This window comes from Euleptes europaea, chromosome 19, assembly GCF_029931775.1.
Source record: "Euleptes europaea isolate rEulEur1 chromosome 19, rEulEur1.hap1, whole genome shotgun sequence".
Taxonomy (NCBI): Eukaryota; Metazoa; Chordata; class Lepidosauria; order Squamata; family Sphaerodactylidae; genus Euleptes; species Euleptes europaea.
Window position 1 is genome coordinate 15,166,853 of NC_079330.1, and position 20,642 is coordinate 15,187,494.

Sequence of the window (20,642 nt, forward strand, 5' to 3'; positions counted from 1 at the left end):
GGCAAGTTATAGAAGTATTGCAGAGATATCCGAGACCATGTTTTTCTGGAATAAGTCAGCTAGTTGTGTTAGGATAAGCACATTTGTATATTTGACTGTACTTTCAGTGCATGTCTGTACTGCAGACTTAAAGCTTTTCTGTCTGCCCAGAGAACTTGAGAGGTAGAGTTCTGGGGTCGGATACTAGAGAGGGGAGATTTTCTCAGCGCCGTCCCCTAACTACACATTCAGGTTGGGTCTGTTTCTGTCATAAGGACTATCATTCAGGCATGTGATTTCAGGTTCCCTAGCAGGAACTCAGTTCCAGGTGAGTGAGGCAGGGAGATGCTTATGCCTTCCCTTGCACCGTTTTCCTGACTCTCAACCACCCTAGGGAGTGGTATTTTGTCCTGTTGGTGAAACTTTTATGAACCCCATCAGTAGACGTGGAGCCCCAAGTGGGGCAAATACCATCCCCCCAGGGCCATATGAAATTGAGAAAATGGTACAGAGGGGGCTGAAGCTCCTTCTCCTTGCATGCCAGAGTCCCAATCCAGACCAGGCCCTGCATGCCTGTGAATTGAGTTCTCAGTGGGGAATTTGCAAGCACGTGTGGCTTGCATGCACTCGGGGCCCTGTGCTGCAACGCCTAGGGTTCCTTGGGGGAAGCTAAAACAGTTTACCTGGTCTAAAAGAGATGCAGGTTTGTAGTGTGGAAGGGCCTTTAATAAATCCAAACCATTGCAGAGGTTACAGTAAGGGTAACGTACTCCGCAGTAGGGATTTTTTGCATCATTCCCATTGCTGATGTTACCCTGATGGGGCTATTTGGACTGGCCAAGGATGCTCACGTAACGGGAAGGAGAATGTTCTGTATCTCACTTTGTTGCTAAAGAAGAGGCGGGCAGCCTTTTTTTTTCTTCTCAAGTTCTTGGATGGGGAGCAACACTGATCTGTGAAAATGTTGATACGTCCGCAAACAGATGCTTTGGGGATGGGGGTGTTTGACCAGGTACTGGATGCAGATCTAGCTGGCCACTGTACAGATCCTGGAAGTGATGACTAACATGACTAACTAATGACTAACACGGCCATTAATTTTTCCCTCACCACTGGCCCCAACCATGCTGCCAGTGCCTGAGAGGCTCACTTTGGTCGCTTGGACAGAGAACTGACTGACCTTGTGTGCTGAGCAAAATGATCAGCGGTTGCATACCTTCTTTACCAAGTGTGTCAGTTCTGCTTCAGGCGTTTCAGGAACATTTTTGGAGAGTAAAAACCATTCTGGTTCTCCTCAAATGTGTTGCCTCTTTTGAAAAACCTTGGGACTTAAAAATTTCAGCCATTTAGCTGCCTGTTCTGAATCTTTATTTTGTTTGTTTTGTGCTTTTCTTGATGTTTTCCCCGTTTTCCAGACCTGAAATGGCCCTGTTTGCCCCACTGAGGACACCCTTGTGTGCCCCATCAGTTTCTTGTTGGCTAAGCTTATCAGCTTCAGGAGGGAGTGAATGCCGCCTTAGGCCTAGGTTTGCGAAGCATGCCCGGTGGAAGCTAATGGAAGGTGTGGGATTTGCAACAGGATCCCCAAAGCCTCCTAGCAAGCTGTGCACAACTATGTGTACCTGTACAGGCCTTTTAAAACAATGCGTTACAGATGAATAAAATGTTTAGGGGGAATTTTTAAACATTTTGCTCCCAGCCCAGCATCCTTCCAGGATCACCGCCAAGTTAGGAGAACTTAATCCAAGCGCCAGACTTCATTAAGAGAAATTGCCGGAGGGGCATGGTGTCGCCGCTGTTCCTTGCATGCATGTTCCATTGTTGTTTAAAATTAGGCACAAACTGTGAAACCTGTGTGGCACCTGTTGTCTTGGGTTGCCAAATGCCTCCCTGTGCCTGCTCTGCAAGTGAGAATTTTAATTGCATGTAAAACTACAACCCAGGCTCCAGTCCTTCTGAAATTTGGCAGGGGAGGATCCTTTGAACGAAGGGTACGTTCCCTGAGAATTTTATCTCAAGCGGGGGGGTGTTACAAGTGAAAATTGGTTTCTCATGGAAGCTGATGGAAACTGGAAACTCATATAATAATACTAAAGGGAAAAATAAACGTTTTAAAAACTAAAATGAAGCAAAAATTGGGAAAGGTTGTACGCATATCCCTAGCAAACACATAATTGTGCTGAGCATTTCTAGCAGTGTGGGAAGGATTACAGATTTTTGGCCTTGCTTGTCTGAGAAAAGGTCTGTGTTCAGTTGTGTGGCAGTGTAGCTAGCTGCCCCTTGTCCATCAGAGGCTATGGCTGCTTTCTAGTTCCGTGCAGAAAAACATGTGACAATTGCCAAGCCAGGGTGGTTTGAATTCGGCGGGTTTTGCTATATCTGCATTTTTGACTTTCTATACGCGTGTGAAGTGTAGTCCTTTGGGAGCTGTGCTTCCCACAGAGGTTCTCTATGGCTTTCTGGTGCAGAACGGAAAAATGTGCTGCACCCTGAAACAATCCCACTCCTAGCATCATCATTAGAGGTAATGTAGAACGATTTGAGGTATGGCCAGGCACTCCGCACTGTGGTAAGTATGGCTGCGACGTTGTCGAACATCACAGAATTTTTGTTGTCTTCTGAAAACCCAAGGCCAACTACTGTACCTCTTCCACGATGGGAGGGTTGTTAGGCTTTCTCTTGTTTTTTTTTGTTTTTTTAAGGCTGTCAGGCTTTAGAGGGTCTCTCTGAGGATCAAGGCTTGTGATGATAGGAAAGCAGCTCTTGGGAGAGAGTCCCAAATGAGACGGCCTTGAAGAGGAGGGAGATGAATTCATAGCCAAGAAGACAAGTCCAGGCTGATTCTGAGAGAGCTGTCCAAGCAGGAGTGAGGAGTGGGTGGTGGGGCTGAGGAACAAGGGAGGAAGCCTGAAAAGGCCATGGAATAAGGAAAGCACTGGAAGAGCCGTGAAATTGAGTTGGTTCATTGCCTGGGCATGCAATGCTTGGGGATGGGTGGAGGGAGCCTGGGGAAGCTGCGGGGGGCCTCCGAGGCCTCCATTTTCACCAAGAAAGAAATGGTTGCTCTGGGCACGGGGGGCTGCAGATCAGCTCCCAGAAGGTCCAGGACTCGAGATGACACCACAACCCTGCAGCTGGCAGTTACGATGAAACCTGGCATGGAGAGAAAATAATAACACATGATGGTGTCGTGTGTGCTGAGGGGGCTGCCACAAAAGTTTCCAAAGTAATGTTGTTCCATTTGCCTCTTTCAGGAGCTGAATGCTTTCGAAGCACAAGTCTGTGTGTTAAGTTGCAGGCCGCATGCTCTGGGGTGTCTCTCTTATTGGGCCCCTTTCTCTTTCTGTTTTGCAACCCAAATGAGAGATCTGGAAAGAGGAAAGAGCCCCCATTTCCTAAATTACCCACGGGCCATTTCTGCTCTAAGAGCAACAGGTAACTGCTTACGAAGCTCTGCCCTGAGCCTCGACCTTCACCCTCATCCCTGTCTTTTTTCTGACCGGCGGATTCTGCTGTCAGTTTCATCCAGCATTTCTTTGGCTGGGCGTTTTGAACAAGACAGCTTTGCAGCGTGCTTCTACTCACACAGCCATTGTCCTCCCTTTAAACTCTTTTTTTTCTCTAGCTAGACCAAACTCATTTGCTCACTAAATTCTCAGCTGAAGCTGGGTGGGGGAACAACTGGGGAGAGGCTGCCGCTGGCTTTTCAGGGCTTTTGCTTATTCCATTGCTTCAACATGTAAGGCCACTTTGCAGTGTTTTGAATTGGCAAAGAAACTCCCGTGCTTGTTTTGGTTGGGTGGAACCTTTACAAGGCAGGGTGGCATTCATTCTCTCCTTTATTTTATTTAAAATAATATTGAACTAAGTGGTCCAGTATCTAGCAGTACATCAGTGAAACAGGGCCAGCCCCAGACAAGGTGAGGGATTTCTGTATGCTGGGAGAGCCAGCGTGGTGTAGTGGTTAAGAGCAGTGGTTTGGAGCGGTGGACTCTGACCTGGAGAACCCGGTTTGATTCCCCACTCCTCCACATGAGCAGCGGAGGCTAATCTGGTGAACTGGATTGGTTTCCCCGCTCCTACACATGAAGCCAGCTGGGCTCTCTCAGCCTCACCTACCTCACAGGGTGTCTGTGGTGGGGAGGGGAAGATGCTTGTAAGCCGGTTTGAGTCTGCCTTAAGTGGTAGAGAAAGTCGGCATATAAAAACCAACTCTTCTTCTGTAGTGGGCAAGGGGGGGGGGAAGGAACAAGCTAAAACACCCTCACGAAGACTGAGCATGCTCACTGCCTTCCAGGAGCATGGAATGCAGATGCGCCTTAGGGGAAGGGGGTGCGAGGCAATTGCCCTATTCAATCTTGTGAGATTTCTATTAACCTGAAGGGAAGAAACACAAATGAAGGGGCAAAAACGCATGGGAGGTTTTGCCTTGGATTTGCCACTCTCTAAATGCACATTTCCCCCAGTCAGATTCTCAAAACTCAAAAATAAGCCCCCATGCAGAGTTCTGAGAATTCAGATGGGGAAAATGTGCATCTAGAGAGTGGCAAATCCAAGGCAAACCTCCCATGTGTTTTCGCCCAAGGAGTGTTCCAGAGTCCCAGATTCCTTTAAAGGTCCTGACTGTTTTGAAGTGTTTCCTCCAATTCTAATCTCACGCACCCTTTCAGCAACAAAGAGCCATAGATTCAAATAGCTTGCTTCCTACTGACAGGGAACACTCCTCACACCCTCTAGAGTGCTGACGGGGAGACATGTTCTAACTGGCAATAATTGCAAACGTCTTTTGTGAAATGCAGGAGACGGATCTCTGCATTATCCTTTTAAGACAAACAAGAGGTGAAGGATGTGTTCTCAGCCTTTTCACTATACCTGCAGCTTTACTAATAGTCACAGAAAGGACAGTAGTTTAAGGTGGCATGGTGTAGCCCAATCACCTCAGATCCTGGAAGCTAAGCAGGGTCAGTACCTGGGAGACCACCAAGGAAGGCTTTGCAGAGGAAGGCAGTGGCAAACCACCTCTGCTTCCCACTTGCCTCGAAAGCCCATTGCTGCGGTTGCCACAAGTTGGCTGTGATTTGATGGCACTTAACACACACAGCATTGTTTTTAACAAACCAGTATTTGAAACAGGCACTCAACGAAATTGGAATTGTCCCGTCCCCCCCCGCCCCAACTCGAAGGCCCTGATACAGCTCAAGCAACACTTTGTCTGTGTACCTACAGGCTCAGGTGGGGATATGGATCCCATGCATATCAAATGTGGCCTTTAAATTCGGTGAGGATGTGGTGAGTGCTCTGATCTGCATCAGCTGCCTGTGTGACTCTCCATTGCTGGATCCTAAGGTCCAGAAGCTGGACTCTTCTGAAAGCCCATCTCTGCACACCTGTGAAATGCGGGCAGGTGGCATCAGGAATTACACCAACTCTGGAATCTTAAAAGAGTTTTTATCTGAGAACTGCAACAAGGCTAGTCGATATGTCAAACTCTACAACATCTTCATTAAGCAATGAGGCTAGCTGAGTGTTTGACCCTTGGTGTATAAGCGAATCAACAATATGACTTTTGGTTGAAAGGGGGGGGGTCACAGTTTAGGGCCCGAGAAAGGTGTTGTGTAAGTCTACGGATACCATCTGTACTCGTGCAAATGTGGAATGTTGCAGGAATTGGCATGCGTTTTCCCAAATGAGGGCAACCAGTCTGCACCAGTACAGAGATTGCATGCGGATGACATATGATGCTAGCAAAGCATGACTTGCATTTCCCCCCCAGCAAAAGTGCTCTGATATCATGGACTTTGCATGACTTGGCATGTGCCAGCAAAGGGACCGCCAGCTTTAACAAATCATGCATGTTCTCAATGAGAGATCCATGACAGGTGGATTTTCTACGCAGTAAACGGATGCCCAAAGGGAAATGTGAGCATTGCATGGAAGAGCATGCCTCACATGCGTTGCTACTCCTTTTACTTAACATCTGTATTGCCTCAACTGTGTGTTAGGTACTGTTTCCAGGGTCATAGCTGGGGCAAGGGTGGATCTTAACAATGAAGCTGTGTGGAAAGTCTTTCTCATGAGTATTCTGTTAGCATAAAAGACAATTTTTAGTGATACAAGTCTTCATCCAGCAGACAGGAAAGGTACTTACTCGTTTATGCATTGGTCAAAGCACCAGTCTGTATGCCATTTGAGTCAATGCCTATAAAGACCAATAAGCGGGGGGTTAAGGAATGCAATCCTAATCAGAGTTACACCGTTCTAAGCCCACTGAATGCAGTAGATTTAGAAGGGCATAACACTGCTAAGGGTTGTAATGCTCGGAGAGAACAACTCACTTTGTTATTGGTGTGATGATGTCATTTGACATATGACACGCTTAGTGACCTGAAACTTACTGGATGGTCTTTTAAGGTGCAGTCCTAAACAGACTTATGCCTTCTAAACCCATTGATTTCAAGGGACTTAAAAGCATGTAAAATTGTTTATGGTTGCCCCGTTAAGTCTCCTGTGAGTGCTCACCATGCAAAGAATGCTTTGGGGCTGATCCAATGAATTATTTTTAAGCAGGATGCCTGAATGCACCCAGAAATAAGTTTTGTATGCAGGAGCCTCCTGTCTACACAGTCTCACAGAAAGCTTCTTCACCTACCTTGAGGAGAAAGTGGTGTGAATACAAAGACTGGCCTGCATTGCCCAGGGATTCCTTGTCCACCTGCTTCCAGGCTTCCCAGTAGTACTGCAGAAGCATAGGAAGAAAGGGAGCAATTCCTGTGCTTCTGCGGTAACATATGAAGCCTTCTTGGATAAGGTGCAAAGCAGCAAAGAAACAGTGCTTGATGGGAAGACTTCAGGTGGTGCATCAGAAATAAATTGTAAAGAGCCATTTCTTCCATGCTGTGCATACCTGCCTGTTTTTCTTCCATCAGCCTTGTTCCCAAACCACCATCTCAGCAAAGCGTTTTCCTGATGCTAATTCTGAATGGTGATGGATGATATCCATTTGACTCCAAAGCCTGTTAACTTTTGGGTAACAAAGCCAAAGGACCCTTGATCAGTATGGTGAATAACAAATATGTGTTCTAGAAAATCTACGTGTTCAATATGTAATAACGCAGATCTGTATATGCAAACGAATAGTAAATAACAAAGTACATCATGAGTTTCCCAGGTACAAAAACTCGGGGGCTATATGTGGGTCTTTGCTGTTACAATTGGAACATTTTTGTATAATGGTATGGTTTTTTTTAGTACATATTTGTTATTCACAGTATTGGTTTAGGATCTTTTTGTTGTTGTTTTTACACCCTTCCTAAAGGACCTGCTCTTTTTTATTTTTTTTGAGAAGTAACTTGACCAAAAACAAAACACAACGTAGATCTGCCCACTAGGCCAAACTATTGCCTTCTGGGTGGGTTGCTCGTTGTCCCTCAGACACATACACATCAACCCCATTAATGCAGATCCACGATGGCAGCAAAGCGATGTGAGTTCTCGAGCTGTACATGTTCGGTGGGCAGTGTTTGGCATCACGGGCCACAAGTTGTGCAAATCTGGTCTGAACCAAGCAGTACAGAATGAATTAAGCTGTTTTGGACTTCTTTCCACTGACATTTGGAAGTTACTTCCAGGGACCTTTTGTAGCGTAATGTGGTGGTATTGTTTATTCTTAAGTGCTGAGTGGACTTTTTTAAAGACTGATATATTTTGCAAAAACAAAATGATACCAAAATGAAGAATGTCTTTCTCGGCGAGAGAACTGTGAAAGAGAAACCTCACACGCCCCTGCTTTGTCTTTTCAGAGTGAAAGAATTGAGAAAGGCCAAGGAACCTGAAGAGAGAGACGGCAGCATCCCGTAGCAATGTGACATTGCTTTTCAGACTGTTTTCATTTTCTGTTTTTAGCAGAAACATGCAACAACAATTACAAAATGATTTAATTATAAAAAAAAAGAAACTGACTGCAGGGCCGAGGTTATCGGCTGCAGGATTTTAACAGTAATGTTTAGTCATTACATTTGCACTTTCATGGACAACTTTTAATTTGTTCAGCAAGACATCTCGGAACTCAAATCTTTGGTTGGATCATGGGGGGGAGGGGGGGCAAGGTGACACCAGAAGGAGTTTTCATGAGTTGCTTCGTTCCGCTCAAAAAAAAAAGAAAAGGAAAAAAAAAGAAGCAATTAATTATCCTTTTCGTATAGGGCTGTATTAAAACAAAACAAAAACGTGTGGAACTGTACAAATAGTATACCAAAAAAAAAAAAAAGGCAAAAACCCACAACCCAAGAATGCTATTCCTGCTCCTGCCGCTCACCTCCAAGATCCAGAAACGTTGGGATTCTCCATGGAGAGGCTTTGATCACCTTCCGTCTTGCTTGCGTCCATCCCCTTCTCCATTTTCTTGCACGTCTGTCTTTCTGTTCTTCATCTGAATCTCTCTTTACAACACACTCTAATGCAACTTTTTAGATCTGCCGGTTTTAAATACATCCTGTGGGAGTTTTCCCTGAAAGCTGTCGGTGTTTTTAAGGCAAACGGGTATTTGCAGGGGGGTGGGGGTGGGGAGAGAATGGGTGAGCAGCTCAAGCAAAAAGTTCCTTTTCTTGGTGTCTTTTTTTTTTCTTCTTCTTCCTCTCTAGGGCCTTCAAGAATATCAACTGCCATGCACTTCTCATATTAGGCACTTTATTTTCTGGCCTTACTTCACGCGAGATTTTTACTTATTTACTTAACAATGATTTGTAAAGCATTTTCGTAACCTGCAGACCTCTTGTGTGACCGAAAAGTCATGTGCAAATAAGCTGACTGGACATTTATACCACCTAAAGGGGGGCAGTGTGGTGCTGCATTCCGGCCAGTAAATTTCTTGTTTTGGCTATTTCATCAAAAGAAAAGAAAATTTAGGCAGTTTCTGTATATAGCGAGAAGGTAAAAATGGAAATGGGAAATATTTGAAAGGGAATATATTGATTAATTGCTAAATATTTTATTCACAAAGGGTCAATAACTTGGCAAGATAAATTTGATTATTTGTATAGTTTTGTCTGAATGAAAGCAGAGTGTGGATGTATTGTTTGTACATATTGTATATACTAAAACAGATGTGCATGAATTCAAGGAAAACAAGAAATGAAAAAAGCAAAGCATTAGAGGCTATGGTCTGTAAAATGAAACAAAAAACTTTATTTCACTATAAGAAACTTTATTTTAAATGTTCTTTAGAAGAACATTTTGCTAAAGCATGACTAAAACTGCAAAAACAAAAGAGCTAATGTATTTAGACTTAGGAAAAAGGCAAAGTAACATTACTTTTTAAAAGGATATGTTTACATTTGATTTTGGCTACCAGGAGTTTATTTAATTTTTATTTTAATCTTCTTGGTTATTTTTTATTTTTATTTTTTTTTATTTCTCCTTTTTTGCCAATGGTGCCAAGTAAAGTGAATGCTAATATTGCTTAAGAAAAAAAATTAAGTTATTTTGCAAAGCAGATAATCATAAGAATACAAAATTGTATCTAGCTTAACACCATACACACACTCCAATAAAGAACACTTAGAATGAACATAAACTAAAAAAAAAAAAAGAACATAAAAAGAAAATAGTATTAAAGTAGAAAAATGTTTCACATGTCCATATTTCCTACTGGAAGTCAGACAATGTACTAAAAAAAAAATTGCACAAAAATTTAAAAAATAAAAAAATTAAAAGATGCAAACAGGTTTGTAGGGGTGTCATGGTATATTGCTATTTCCACATAGAGAGGAGCCAAAGAAATCCGTTTTAAATTAGCTGTTTCAATATTGAAGCTAATGTGAAATGTAGACCACGGGGAGGGGGCAGAGCCTGATTTTCAATCCGTACTCTGCCTGAAGTATTTTGGCTTTTGACTTGATGTAGCTGAGGTCAGAGGTGGACGCTGCCTCCCCCCCCCCCACGTGTCTCTTGCTAATGTTCCAAGTGGGTTGATAGATCTTACCTTTTTAGATGCTTGATGTACGAACACTCACTCTTGCTTGACCCCAGCCATCAGGTGAAATGTTTAGTCTTGCTCAAAAGGCTTGTTGTGAAGCCTAAAAATACTCACAATTCTGCGAAGCTTTTAAACTGGTGTCTTTTAAAAAAAAAAAATTTAAAACACAAAAGTGGCAAAAAACCCAACCTGGGGTCAGTGCTCTTGGTGCCTTTTCTATCATAATTGTATCTCTTTTAATTACCTTCCTTTCACTGCCAGGATTGGAAAAAAAAAAAATAACCGTTATGTGTGCTGAAGCTTGTTCTCAGAACTCTGTACATTTGTTAATTGCTGCTGTCTGGCCTGATTCAATAAAAAGAAAGATGCCAAAGGAATTTGGCTCCCGTGCTGTGGGCAGAGGCAGCCTCGAACCACACAAGGATTTTATTGAACAAGGCCCTTGCACAAGAAGTATTCCATACGCGGGAACGAGAATCTGCAAGGAAGTCCTTTGGAATACTCTGACAGAACTGACCTTTGACAATGGTACGCTTTCCGTCTTCTTTTGTAGTAATGTTATGAGCAGAGACCATTGCTTTTTTTTTAAAACAAAAACCTAACAAGAGTAATGACCCCAGTGGAAAATTTCAGTCCCATTTCCGTTTCTCCCAAGGGGTTTCAGATTCAGAGCTACACTGAAGTGTTTTCACCGTTAGCCCTTCCAGATCCACAGGTTTGGTGGTGCATCGACCCGCTGGCAGTCTGACCCTCAGTGTGCTGTGCCGGAGCAAGTCCCACGGCAAAAGGACGCAGCTTGTGCCTGCAAGGCAGCTTGAGGATCGCGGCCATACTCCCTCCCCCAGTTTCACGGAGAGCTCAGGGGTCCCACCTGTGTGCTTAAAGTTTGACATGTGCCAAAACGCCTTGCTGAATTGGGGCTGTGACTTTTTGCCACACCGGTGACCTCTGGCACATTCAGCTTAAAACCACTTCCCCAAATTAGTATCCAGTATTTCTGCCTGCCCTTACCTTCGTTGTGGGACTTGGTTGGCTACAGGGAAAAACCCAGGCGGGCACCCTAGATAATGGGGCTTCCCAAGCAGCAGGGCCCAGCCTCCTTTTGTGTCTCCCCAAAAAAACCTGGAATTGCTCCTTTGTGTGACATCACCTGTGAGAAACAAACCATACTGTGTGAACGAAATAAAGAATATAACATGAACCCCCTCCATGGTTGCACGCTTCATGGCAGTTCCACAGAGTAGTTGGCGCCCAAACAGAGGGGAGGGGGGGTCCCCCAAGACTTGCATGTCAAACTAGTATAGATGTCTCTTTTGTAAGTTTTATTTTTGTAACTGCATGTAAAAGCATCACTGAATCAATGGATCTGTTGAAGAACTCAGCTGCTGGAACCATGCAAAATGTTTTGAATTGCCCTTAAAATATGGAAAATGTTTTCTGAATGCTTTATATTCTTTCTGCTGTAAATTAAAAATGAAGAAAATTTCCCCATTTGAAGTGTGTGTTTTTTTAAAATATATATATGATCTCCCCTATTGTTATCCACAAGGCAGCCGTGTAACTATGGGGTGGGTTGACAAGCACAGGGCTCAGGTGTAGCCTGGTCAACAATACTGCATGGATGGCAATAATACTGGCAGGTTTTCTTTCTAGCATCCATCAGGCATGTTTTCAAGATGGAAGATGAAGATGCCGGTACTTTTGAGAGGGCAGTAGGCCAGGCAAAGTGGTACTGTATCCTATTGGCCCAATGTCTGCAGCCTAACACTGTTCATCCCATTCAGTCATTTAATACTGGTGTTGGGGGGGGGGGACAAAAACGGGTGCAGCAGAAGCTAGGCTTTGGAGAGGGGGCGCAACAGCTGTGCAGAAGCAGTCTCTGACCAGTGAGAAATTTCTCAGTAGTATCTTTCAAAAATCCACGGCCATTCCTTAATTCCTCTCAGTGATCCAGAGGTTTTTCTCAAGAAATCTCGGGAGGGTTTCCACACAAGGTTGGAACCTCCTTTGAACCCCTCTGTATGCGGCTTTTGGTAATCTCATCGTTGTATGTGCAGAGGGGCATGACAGGGCATTTGTAATGCAAGTTAGCATTCTGGCCAGTGTAGGTTTTATGTTTGCATCGCACAGTGATTGAAGCGAGAGCCCCCGTTAAGCCTTGTGGGCAAAAATGCCCACAGTACTTTTGCAGCCACGCTAACTAGCTATACACCCATGAGCCCAATGTCCTTTCCGCCTATTCTTTCGGCAGTTGCTGTTCCCCCTAAACCTGCAACAGCAGTCCTTACTGGCCCCACCCCCAGATTCCTGTCCTTCAGGGTAGTTCTTCCTTTACCATTGCTGCTACCATTACCATTACTGCCCCATGTTTCAAGGCCTACTTCTAAACGTTCCTAGAATCAGCGCTGTAAATGTGGATTTAAGATTCTGTGAGCTGCTGAACCCACAGCTACTTAGGAATAAAGCTCTCCTAGAATAAATTAAAACTGTTAAGTAAAGTCCATTTGGGTTGGGTGAAAGGGTCAGGACACAACAGTGCCGCCTGTGGCATTGAACTAGTGAATGTACAGATAATTTGTTGTCTGTTTTAATGACCTTAGTGTTATAAACATAAATTTGGGGCATCTGATGTGCTTTGAGTGATTAACTGCTAGCAATGCAAATCTCCGGTTACTTTCTAAGGTCAGGAACCCAATGGAAAAGTCAGCTAAAGGGGTGCTTTCTGAAAGCCTTAGCCAGGTTTTGCGTGAGTATAGGTTATAATATTAAGGTATGCATGTGGTTATTTTTTTAACCCAAACTCATTTAATATAAACTACGGTAATATATTTAATATGAACTAATGTTCAATACAAAAATTCTCGCGACACCAGTGTTAGAGCATCAGCTCTTAATGCAGGCAACCGCCACAAACAATCATAGGCAAACCTGCAAACTTTTAGGAAGTACAAAAATGGGGGGAACACTATGCATGTTACCCTCAGCTCCCTGTGTGAGAGGACTTTCTAGCGCCTATGGGAGGTTGTTGAACCAATACACAGGAGATCCATGTTGCTGCTCATGGATATGCTTAAGGCAGGTGACCCCTCCCTTATCTATGTGAGGTCTATCATATTTGCATCCCCAGGTGGAGGAATGGAAGGTCTAGGTCGGTGTTTATATCACACAATAAGAGAAGAGCAGTGTCAGCAATACGCTGAAACTATTTGTTTTCCTCCTTGGCTCTTGTGCTAAGTGCCCTTTCTCTAGAGTTCCCATGATCAAAGCCCCCCCACCCCCATTTCTGTGTGCAAGCATGTTCTAAATATGCCAGACATAAGGCCAGAGAAATGTAATTCTGTGCTGCCTGTCTGGTCATCTGAGATGGATGTCTCCTGGCAGGGGTTTATGTAGTGTTTAGGAGAGCTGTGACCGGCTGCAGAGTTAGTGGGCGTCCCTAGCTGTGCAGTGGCTGTAAGGTGTGGCAGGGGGCAAGGAAAGCAGGTTTCTCCCCCCCCCCGCCCCCAATTGAATTCAGTGGGTATGTTTAAACAAACACCAGTGTCTCTGCAAACATGGTATCCTGGTACAAGGAGGGGGGTGTAGGCTAAAGGGGCTTAAGATACCAACCTTCACCCATCACATACACCCCGCATAGTATGTTTTTGGCCACTACTCTAGCAGGACCGTGCCAACATTGGATATGCACCGGCTTGGCACCAATGGGGCACTACACCAGAATACCCATGTGTCTCCGAATTATGCCAGCATAGGGCTTTAGGATTGCACCCTTAAACTACGTATTCTGTTCCCAATTGTTGCAAAATGATGCATCTGCTGCAGCATTCTTCAGGAAGCAAATCAGGGCCATGTGGGGTTCCTGAAAAACCGGGAAACTGATTGGGAAGCCGAAATAAGTCTGGCCATAGGTCTTCCCTCTTGATTGTGCAGATTCAATCCCGAGAAAGAGTGAAGGTGAGCCCACTTGGAGCTGGCTTGTTTGCAAGGGTTTCCGCAGAAGGTGTGCATTTATCACCCATTTCAGGGTGTTTCGGAGGGAGGGCATGGTAACCTGCCTTGATCTCCATCTCTTCTGAAACGGCCAAGGCCTGAGAGCAGCCAACACAGTGACCTGCACTTGCCGCCTCTATGTGCCATTGGAAGGTTATATGGGTGCTTAATTCTAAATCCACCTACCACACCCTACTGCTACTGCCACTCTTTTTGGTCCATGGTCACTTAGCTGTCCTTCCTGTGCATCTTCCAACTGCTGGAAGCTGTGCCCCAGTCTACCAGCTGTGCCCCAGTCACCACATTAAGTGGATTCACCATAAAGATTGGCACGAAGAGGCCTGCATGTATCATTGTAATTAATTTATAATGCATGCACTGAAAAATGTATACCCTTCAATAAAGCTTAAGGGGCACAGAGTAATTAATTTGCCGAGCAAATGACAATAAACTTTAAAACACAAACAGATCAACAAGGGCATAGGATTGCAATGCCAGCTATCACAGCAATCTGCAAAATCGAGGTGCAAGTCACATTTGTCAAACTGGAATGAGCTAGCAAGCTGATTCGTGATCTTAAAACATAAGCATTCCACCTTAACAGAAGCATAGATCAAAGTTTTAGGGTGAAGCATAATTCCAAAAGTAGTAAAGCCACTGACTACTCAAACAACATCTGAAGTAATGCCACTGATTTCAGCGCAACGGCGATGCCACGTTGTGTATGTAAAGTGCCATCAAGTCACAGCCAATCTATGGCAACCTCATAGGGATATTAAAGGCAAGAGACTAACAGGCGTGGCTTACCATTGCCTGCTTCTGCACAGCGTCTGTGGAATTCCTTGGTGGTCTCCCATCCAAGTACTAACCAGGGCTGACCCTGCTTACCTTTCGAGATCTGACAAGATCAGGCTATCTTGGGCCATCCAGGTCAGGGATGAGGACACATGAAAGATGGTTTATACACACACACACACACACACACACACACACACACACAAATGGAGTGCCCTTACACAGTCTTTTGCCAGAGATAGATGGAATAACAATATAAATAGCTGAAAATCTGACCCCTTTGAATGCTTCATATTCCCATGCCTGCCTAGTCCTTTATTTGGTAGATTTTTATCCTGCTGTTCATCTAAGGCAGCATACCTGGATCTCCCCTCTTCCATTTTATCTTCATAACAACCTTACGGGGTAGGCCAGGCTGAGAGAATGACTGCTCTAAGGTTGCCTAGTAAATTTCATAGCGAGCAGGGATTTGAACCAAGGTCTCCCCCAGTCCAAGTCCAGCACTCTAGTTACTACATCACACAGGTTCCCCCTGGTCATAGAAAGGTTGCCCTTGGCGTTTATTGGGTACCTCAAAGCAGTGATTTTTAGACAGAGGGCTGAGGGTCTGCAGCCCACCAGGATGTCCCATGGACCTCAGGGGCAAATGGAAAGCCTTCTGCTCAGGGTTCAGCGTGGCCACCTTTTTCCTGGCGGAGCTCCTGAGACTCGACAAGCAGAAACTACGATGTCCAAGCTTTCTCCATGTCATAAGAGGGTTCACCTGTGAAATTTCTTGCACAAACAACCACCTATCTAGAAAAGGATTTATGTATTTACTTACTTTGTTTATAGCCAGCCTTTCTCTGGGAGAGTCACAGGCCTTGGCACATCCTTGGAGGCTGTCCCTCTCTGCAGTTGTTCTATCACATATCCATACGAGAGATGTTCTGGGAAGCTTTGACTGATAGCTATGGAGAAACAATTGAGAAACAACTATGATATGTAAATGAAACCTCCACGTTCAGACAAGCTGTGACGCAGGAGTGCCATTTCAATGGAAATGGGCAGGGGCAGATTTTGAACAAAGTTTCAAGCCCCACTCTGGGATATGTTCAGGACTGAATTGCAAAGAACTGTGCGTTGTTGCGGTTACTCTTTTGCCCCTCGCATTAATGACAGCAATGAGGTCAAAGATGCTGCTTCGTTGTTTTAAGCAAGGAGATTTGCACCTTTGCCACATATGCCTAGTACACAGACCCATTTTACTGTTCAAAATTAAACTGGTGTGGTCTGAGTTTATTTTATTTGGATATTTTTGCCCTCCTTTTCCTCCCCATGAGACCCACAGCGGTGCACACCATGCTGGTTGCTGAACAAGGTGAATCTTTGGTCTGAGCCAACCAGGCAATTCTTAGGCTCTTCATTTGCCTCCTAGGGTTTGCCAGTTCTGGGTTAGAGATTTGGTGGGGGGAGCCTGGGGAGGGCGGAGTTTGGGGAGGAAAGGGACCTCGATAGGGTATAATGCCATAGAATCCACCTGCCAGAGTGTGCCATTTCCTCCAGGGCAACTGATCTTTGTTGTCTGCAAATCAGTTGTAAGGCCACACCTGGAGGTTGGCAACCCAATCAGATGCAACACTTTTACTAACCATTGCTTGTAAGGGGAGAAGTTGAAGCCCACTGAATTAAACGGAATTTTGAAGTGCTTTAGTCTCATTAAAGTGGTCAACATAGTCCTTGCCTGGACCACTTCAAATAGCAGAAAGGGGCTCACATGTTGGAATGCCCCCACTTACAAAAAATGTCCCTGCACACAGACAGCTGGCATGGCTGCTAAACGTTAATACACCCATACCCACACAAAAATCACCAGTTCAAGATTTGCTTCTCTACCATTTTTGCATGGTCAATTTTGATGCTCGCTCAAAGCTCTTTTTTAAAATGCGACTTTAAAAATGCCTTTTCACGGCCCCAACGCAAAAGAAGTTCCACTCCCCCCACTCGCCTGCTCCTTCGATCCTGTTTGCATAGCTATTAGCATATGCACAGCTAACGCGCCTCTGTAGTTTTGCATTGTTCCTTGAGGGAGATTCTTTGCAGCAAACACCAAAGGTCGCGTTAAACGGCCTCTTTAGTAATGCGAAGCTGGTCTGCGCCGGCTTCGCTGTCACTTCCGGAACGACGGTTCAGCGTGAATAACTAAAAAAAAAAATATGCGGGGCAATTCAGCCTGGAACGCGCTGCTAATTACCATGCAAAAATTGGTCTTAGATTTAAACTAAATTTTGTGTTTGGGGGGGGGGGCTTTTTAACATTTTTGTCTCCTGAAATTGTCAAGAGCTGTTTCTGCTGCTTCGCTGTTTCTTGTGAACCACCTTGAGTTCCGCAAAGGCGGCAAATAACAAGCAAATAAATAAATAACTTCTGTCTTTGTTCGTATGGTGTGTTGTTGTTTTTTGCGGTTGCAACTTTTAAAACCACCTGTATTTCACTGCCCTTCAGGCTGGGAAAGCGACGTGGTAGCAGAGACCCTAACAGTAAACGTCCCAACGATAGCAGCAGATTAGCGTGGGAAGGCAGGCTAGGCCCCTTCTCGATTATCTAACTTGCTACGGACAAGGAACTCCCCCCGCACTCCTCCCCGGTCGACTATTCCAGTAGCACGAAGTAACACAGGCCAGGGGTGGGGGGCGACGGCGTTTCCGACCCGCACTTTGTATTCCCAGCGATGTATTAAGCGGATTAAGAGGTTTTTTTGGATACCACGGCTTATAAATGGTTGGAAGACGTCTTCACAGCTAAAGGGGCCAAACAAAGTGCAAACAGTATTTTTTATAACCGTTTCAAACTCTTAATACATCGGTGGGAATACATAGAAAGTGCGAACAGAATTTTTTTTTTTAACATTTGCAAACTCTTAATACATTGCTGGGAATACATAGAAAGTGCGAACAGTATTTTTTTATAACCTTTGCAAACTCTTAATACATTGCTGGGAATACATAGAAAGTGCGAACAGTATTTTTTTATAACCTTTGCAAACTCTTAATACATCGGCTGGGAATACATAGAAAGTGCAAACAGTATTTTTTTTTTATAACCTTTTCAAACTCTTAATACATCGCACTTTCTATGTATTCCCAGCGAACAGTATTTTTTATAACCTTTTCAAACTCTTAATACATTGCTGGGAATACATAGAAAGTGCGAACAGTATTTTTTTGATAACATTTGCAACATTTATAACTCTTAATACATCGGTAAATACACCGAAAGTGCGAACAGTACTTTTTTATAACCTTTGCAAACTCTTAATACATTGGTGGGAATACACAGAAAGTGCGAACAGTATTTTTTTTATAACCTTTGCAAACTCTTAATACATCGGTAAATACATAGAAAGTGCAAAGAGTATTTTTTTTGATAACATTTGCAACATTTATAACTCTTAATACATCGGTAAATACACCGAAAGTGCGAACAGTACTTTTTTATAACCTTTGCAAACTCTTAATACATCGGTAAATGCATAGAAAGTGCGAACAGTATTTTTTTATAACCTTTGCAAACTCTTAATACATCGGTGGGAATACACAGAAAGTGCGAACAGTATTTTTTTTATAACCTTTGCAAACTCTTAATACATCGGTAAATACATAGAAAGTGCGAAGAGTATTTTTTTTTATAACCTTTGCAAACTCTTAATACATCGGTGGGAATACATCGAAAGTGCGAAGAGTTTTTTTTTTTTTTTTTGATAACCTTTGCAAACTCTTAAATACCTCGCTGCGAATGCAAGGGCGGCAACCCCTGCAACCCCGCGCGCCTTGGCTCCTCCTCGGAAGCCCAGGCCCGCCGACGCCAGCGCCCCGCTAAGGGCGCACAAGGGTTGCTGCCGCCTGGCGGCGCAAAGTCCCCTTCCCGGAGCCCCGCCCCGCCAGCCCTCCGGCCAGTGCAAGAAGGGAGCCGTTTCCGCCTGTTTGCAAGAGAGTGGGAGCACAGCCGCCGCCGCCATGTGAGTCCGGTCGGGGGGTGCAGGGCGCCTGGCTTTGCGCGCGGCCCGGGGCTGGGAAGGAGTCGGGGGCCGGGGGGACGCGTTCCCCGCTCCTAGGCGGCTCTTTTCCGCTTTCCTCCCTGCATAAGAGGCTCCGGGCCGCGGAGCAGCGCCCTTGCTCGGCCAGGCCCATTTATCCATGGAAGGTTTTGCATTGGATTTGCCACTCTCTAGGTGCACATTTCCCCCCATCTGAATTCTCAAAACTCTGCACGGGGGCTTATTGTTGAGTTTTGAGAATATGGATGGGGGGAAAGTGCATCTAAACAGTGGCGAATCCAAGGCAAAACCTTCCATGGATAAATGGCCTGCGCACGGGAGGTTTTGCCTTGGATCTGCCGCTCTCTAGATGCACATTTTCCCCATCTGAATTCTCAAAACTCTGTATGGGGGGCTTATTCTTGAGTTTTGACGATTTGGATGGGGGGAATGTGCATCTGGAGAGCGGCAAATCCGAGGCAAAACCTCCCGTGCGCAAATGGCCTAAGGGTAACCAAAATAACCCATTTTTTGTTTTGCCAGTTTTCGAGTTCTCCAGAACACTTCCTGGGACTGGGTGTTAAAAGGGGCGCGGCCTTGAATATTCCCCTCCCTTCTCTTTTTACACCAACCCTAAAGAGCTCAGCCCTGACATGGACAGCCCAGGCTAGCCTGATCTCATCAGATCTCAGAAGCTAAGCAGGGTCAGCCCTGGTTAGTATTTGGATGGGAGACCTCCAAGGAAGGCCAGGGTTGCTGTGCAGAGGAAGGCACTGGCAAACCACCTCTGTTCGTCTCTTGCCATGAAAACCCCAAAAAGGGATCGCCATAAGTCGGCTGCGACTTGACGGCACTTTACACACACACACACACACAAAGAGCTCGGGAGAACTCGAAGCTTGCGCGAGGTTGTCATTTTTTGGGTTGGTCTTAATAAAAGATACTGCGTGGTTTTGGTCCTTGAGGCAGTGTGGCTGATGGTGGGATTGCCTTCGGCGCCACTGTTGAAATGACCTGTTGAAATTTGCTCCACTGTTGAAATACCTGCTCAGTTCAGTCATCACACTGATCCGTGGTCTACGCCAAAGCTGCTTAAACTGTGGGTTGCGATCCCACGTGGGGTCTGAATTTGGGGGTCGCAAAAAAATTGGCAACAGTATGCAACTTTGCTTTCGTCTTTAATAAATGGTAAAATTTTATGTATACCAAAGAATTGTTTTAAAATAAATTTCTGAATGATTTATCATCAGTAAATGCTTGATTTGTATACCTATTTTATATAACTATATACCCAAGGTCGCATAAAAATTTCTTGGGCGAAAAGGGAAAAAGTTTAAGAAGCCCTGGTCTACACAAACCTTGGTTTGGTTTTTAGTTTTAAACTTTGGTTTGAGCTTCCAGTTGTAGCCAGTAGGTAAGCTGGCCTGCTGCCTGCTTTCTCTTTGCGTCTTTCGTACCTATCCTGGCGTCTGGAACCAGCGTAAGGGCCACAGCTATGGCAGGTCAGTTCAGATATCATGCCAAACCACAGTTGGCTGCTGCCTCTTGTCTGATTGCAAGCTATGACTTGTCGATTCTGATCTCCCACACTGCCAGATTCTGAATTTAGCCATTGACAGAAATCCCATTGGGAGGGAGATTTGCATTAAAAACTAGCACAAGTGAAGGCTGTTAAGCTTGATTGTACAGCACTTCTGATTAAAGACCATCTTGTAGTTCGCCTTCATCTGTGAGGATCTGACTATTTTAAAAGGTCCAGGTATACCTTCCTCAAATTTTATTCTGCATAGATTAAAAGGGTAGATGGGGCAACTGGAACCCTGGATTTTTGGTCCCACTTCTGTATCTCTGAACTGACAGGCCAGGACTGAGGAATGAGCATAAGCAGTC

At 44.7% G+C, this 20,642-nt stretch overlaps 1 protein-coding gene across 4 annotated transcripts in view; it reads left to right on the top strand.

The window, feature by feature from the left end:
* Positions 1 to 8,878, top strand: part of CAMTA1 (calmodulin binding transcription activator 1) — an 815,188-nt gene extending 806,310 nt beyond the window's left edge. For 2 of the 4 annotated variants that reach the window (XM_056865059.1, XM_056865061.1), the window contains one exon: positions 7,779 to 8,878. In XM_056865059.1, the coding sequence (XP_056721037.1) occupies positions 7,779 to 7,811 (33 nt within the window). In that variant the 3' untranslated portion in view covers positions 7,812 to 8,878. Of the gene's footprint in view, positions 1 to 3,233; positions 3,415 to 7,778 lie in introns of all 4 variants that reach the window. The other 2 variants (XM_056865058.1, XM_056865060.1) reach the window with 2 other exon arrangements.
* The last annotated feature ends 11,764 nt before the right edge of the window (positions 8,879 to 20,642 follow it).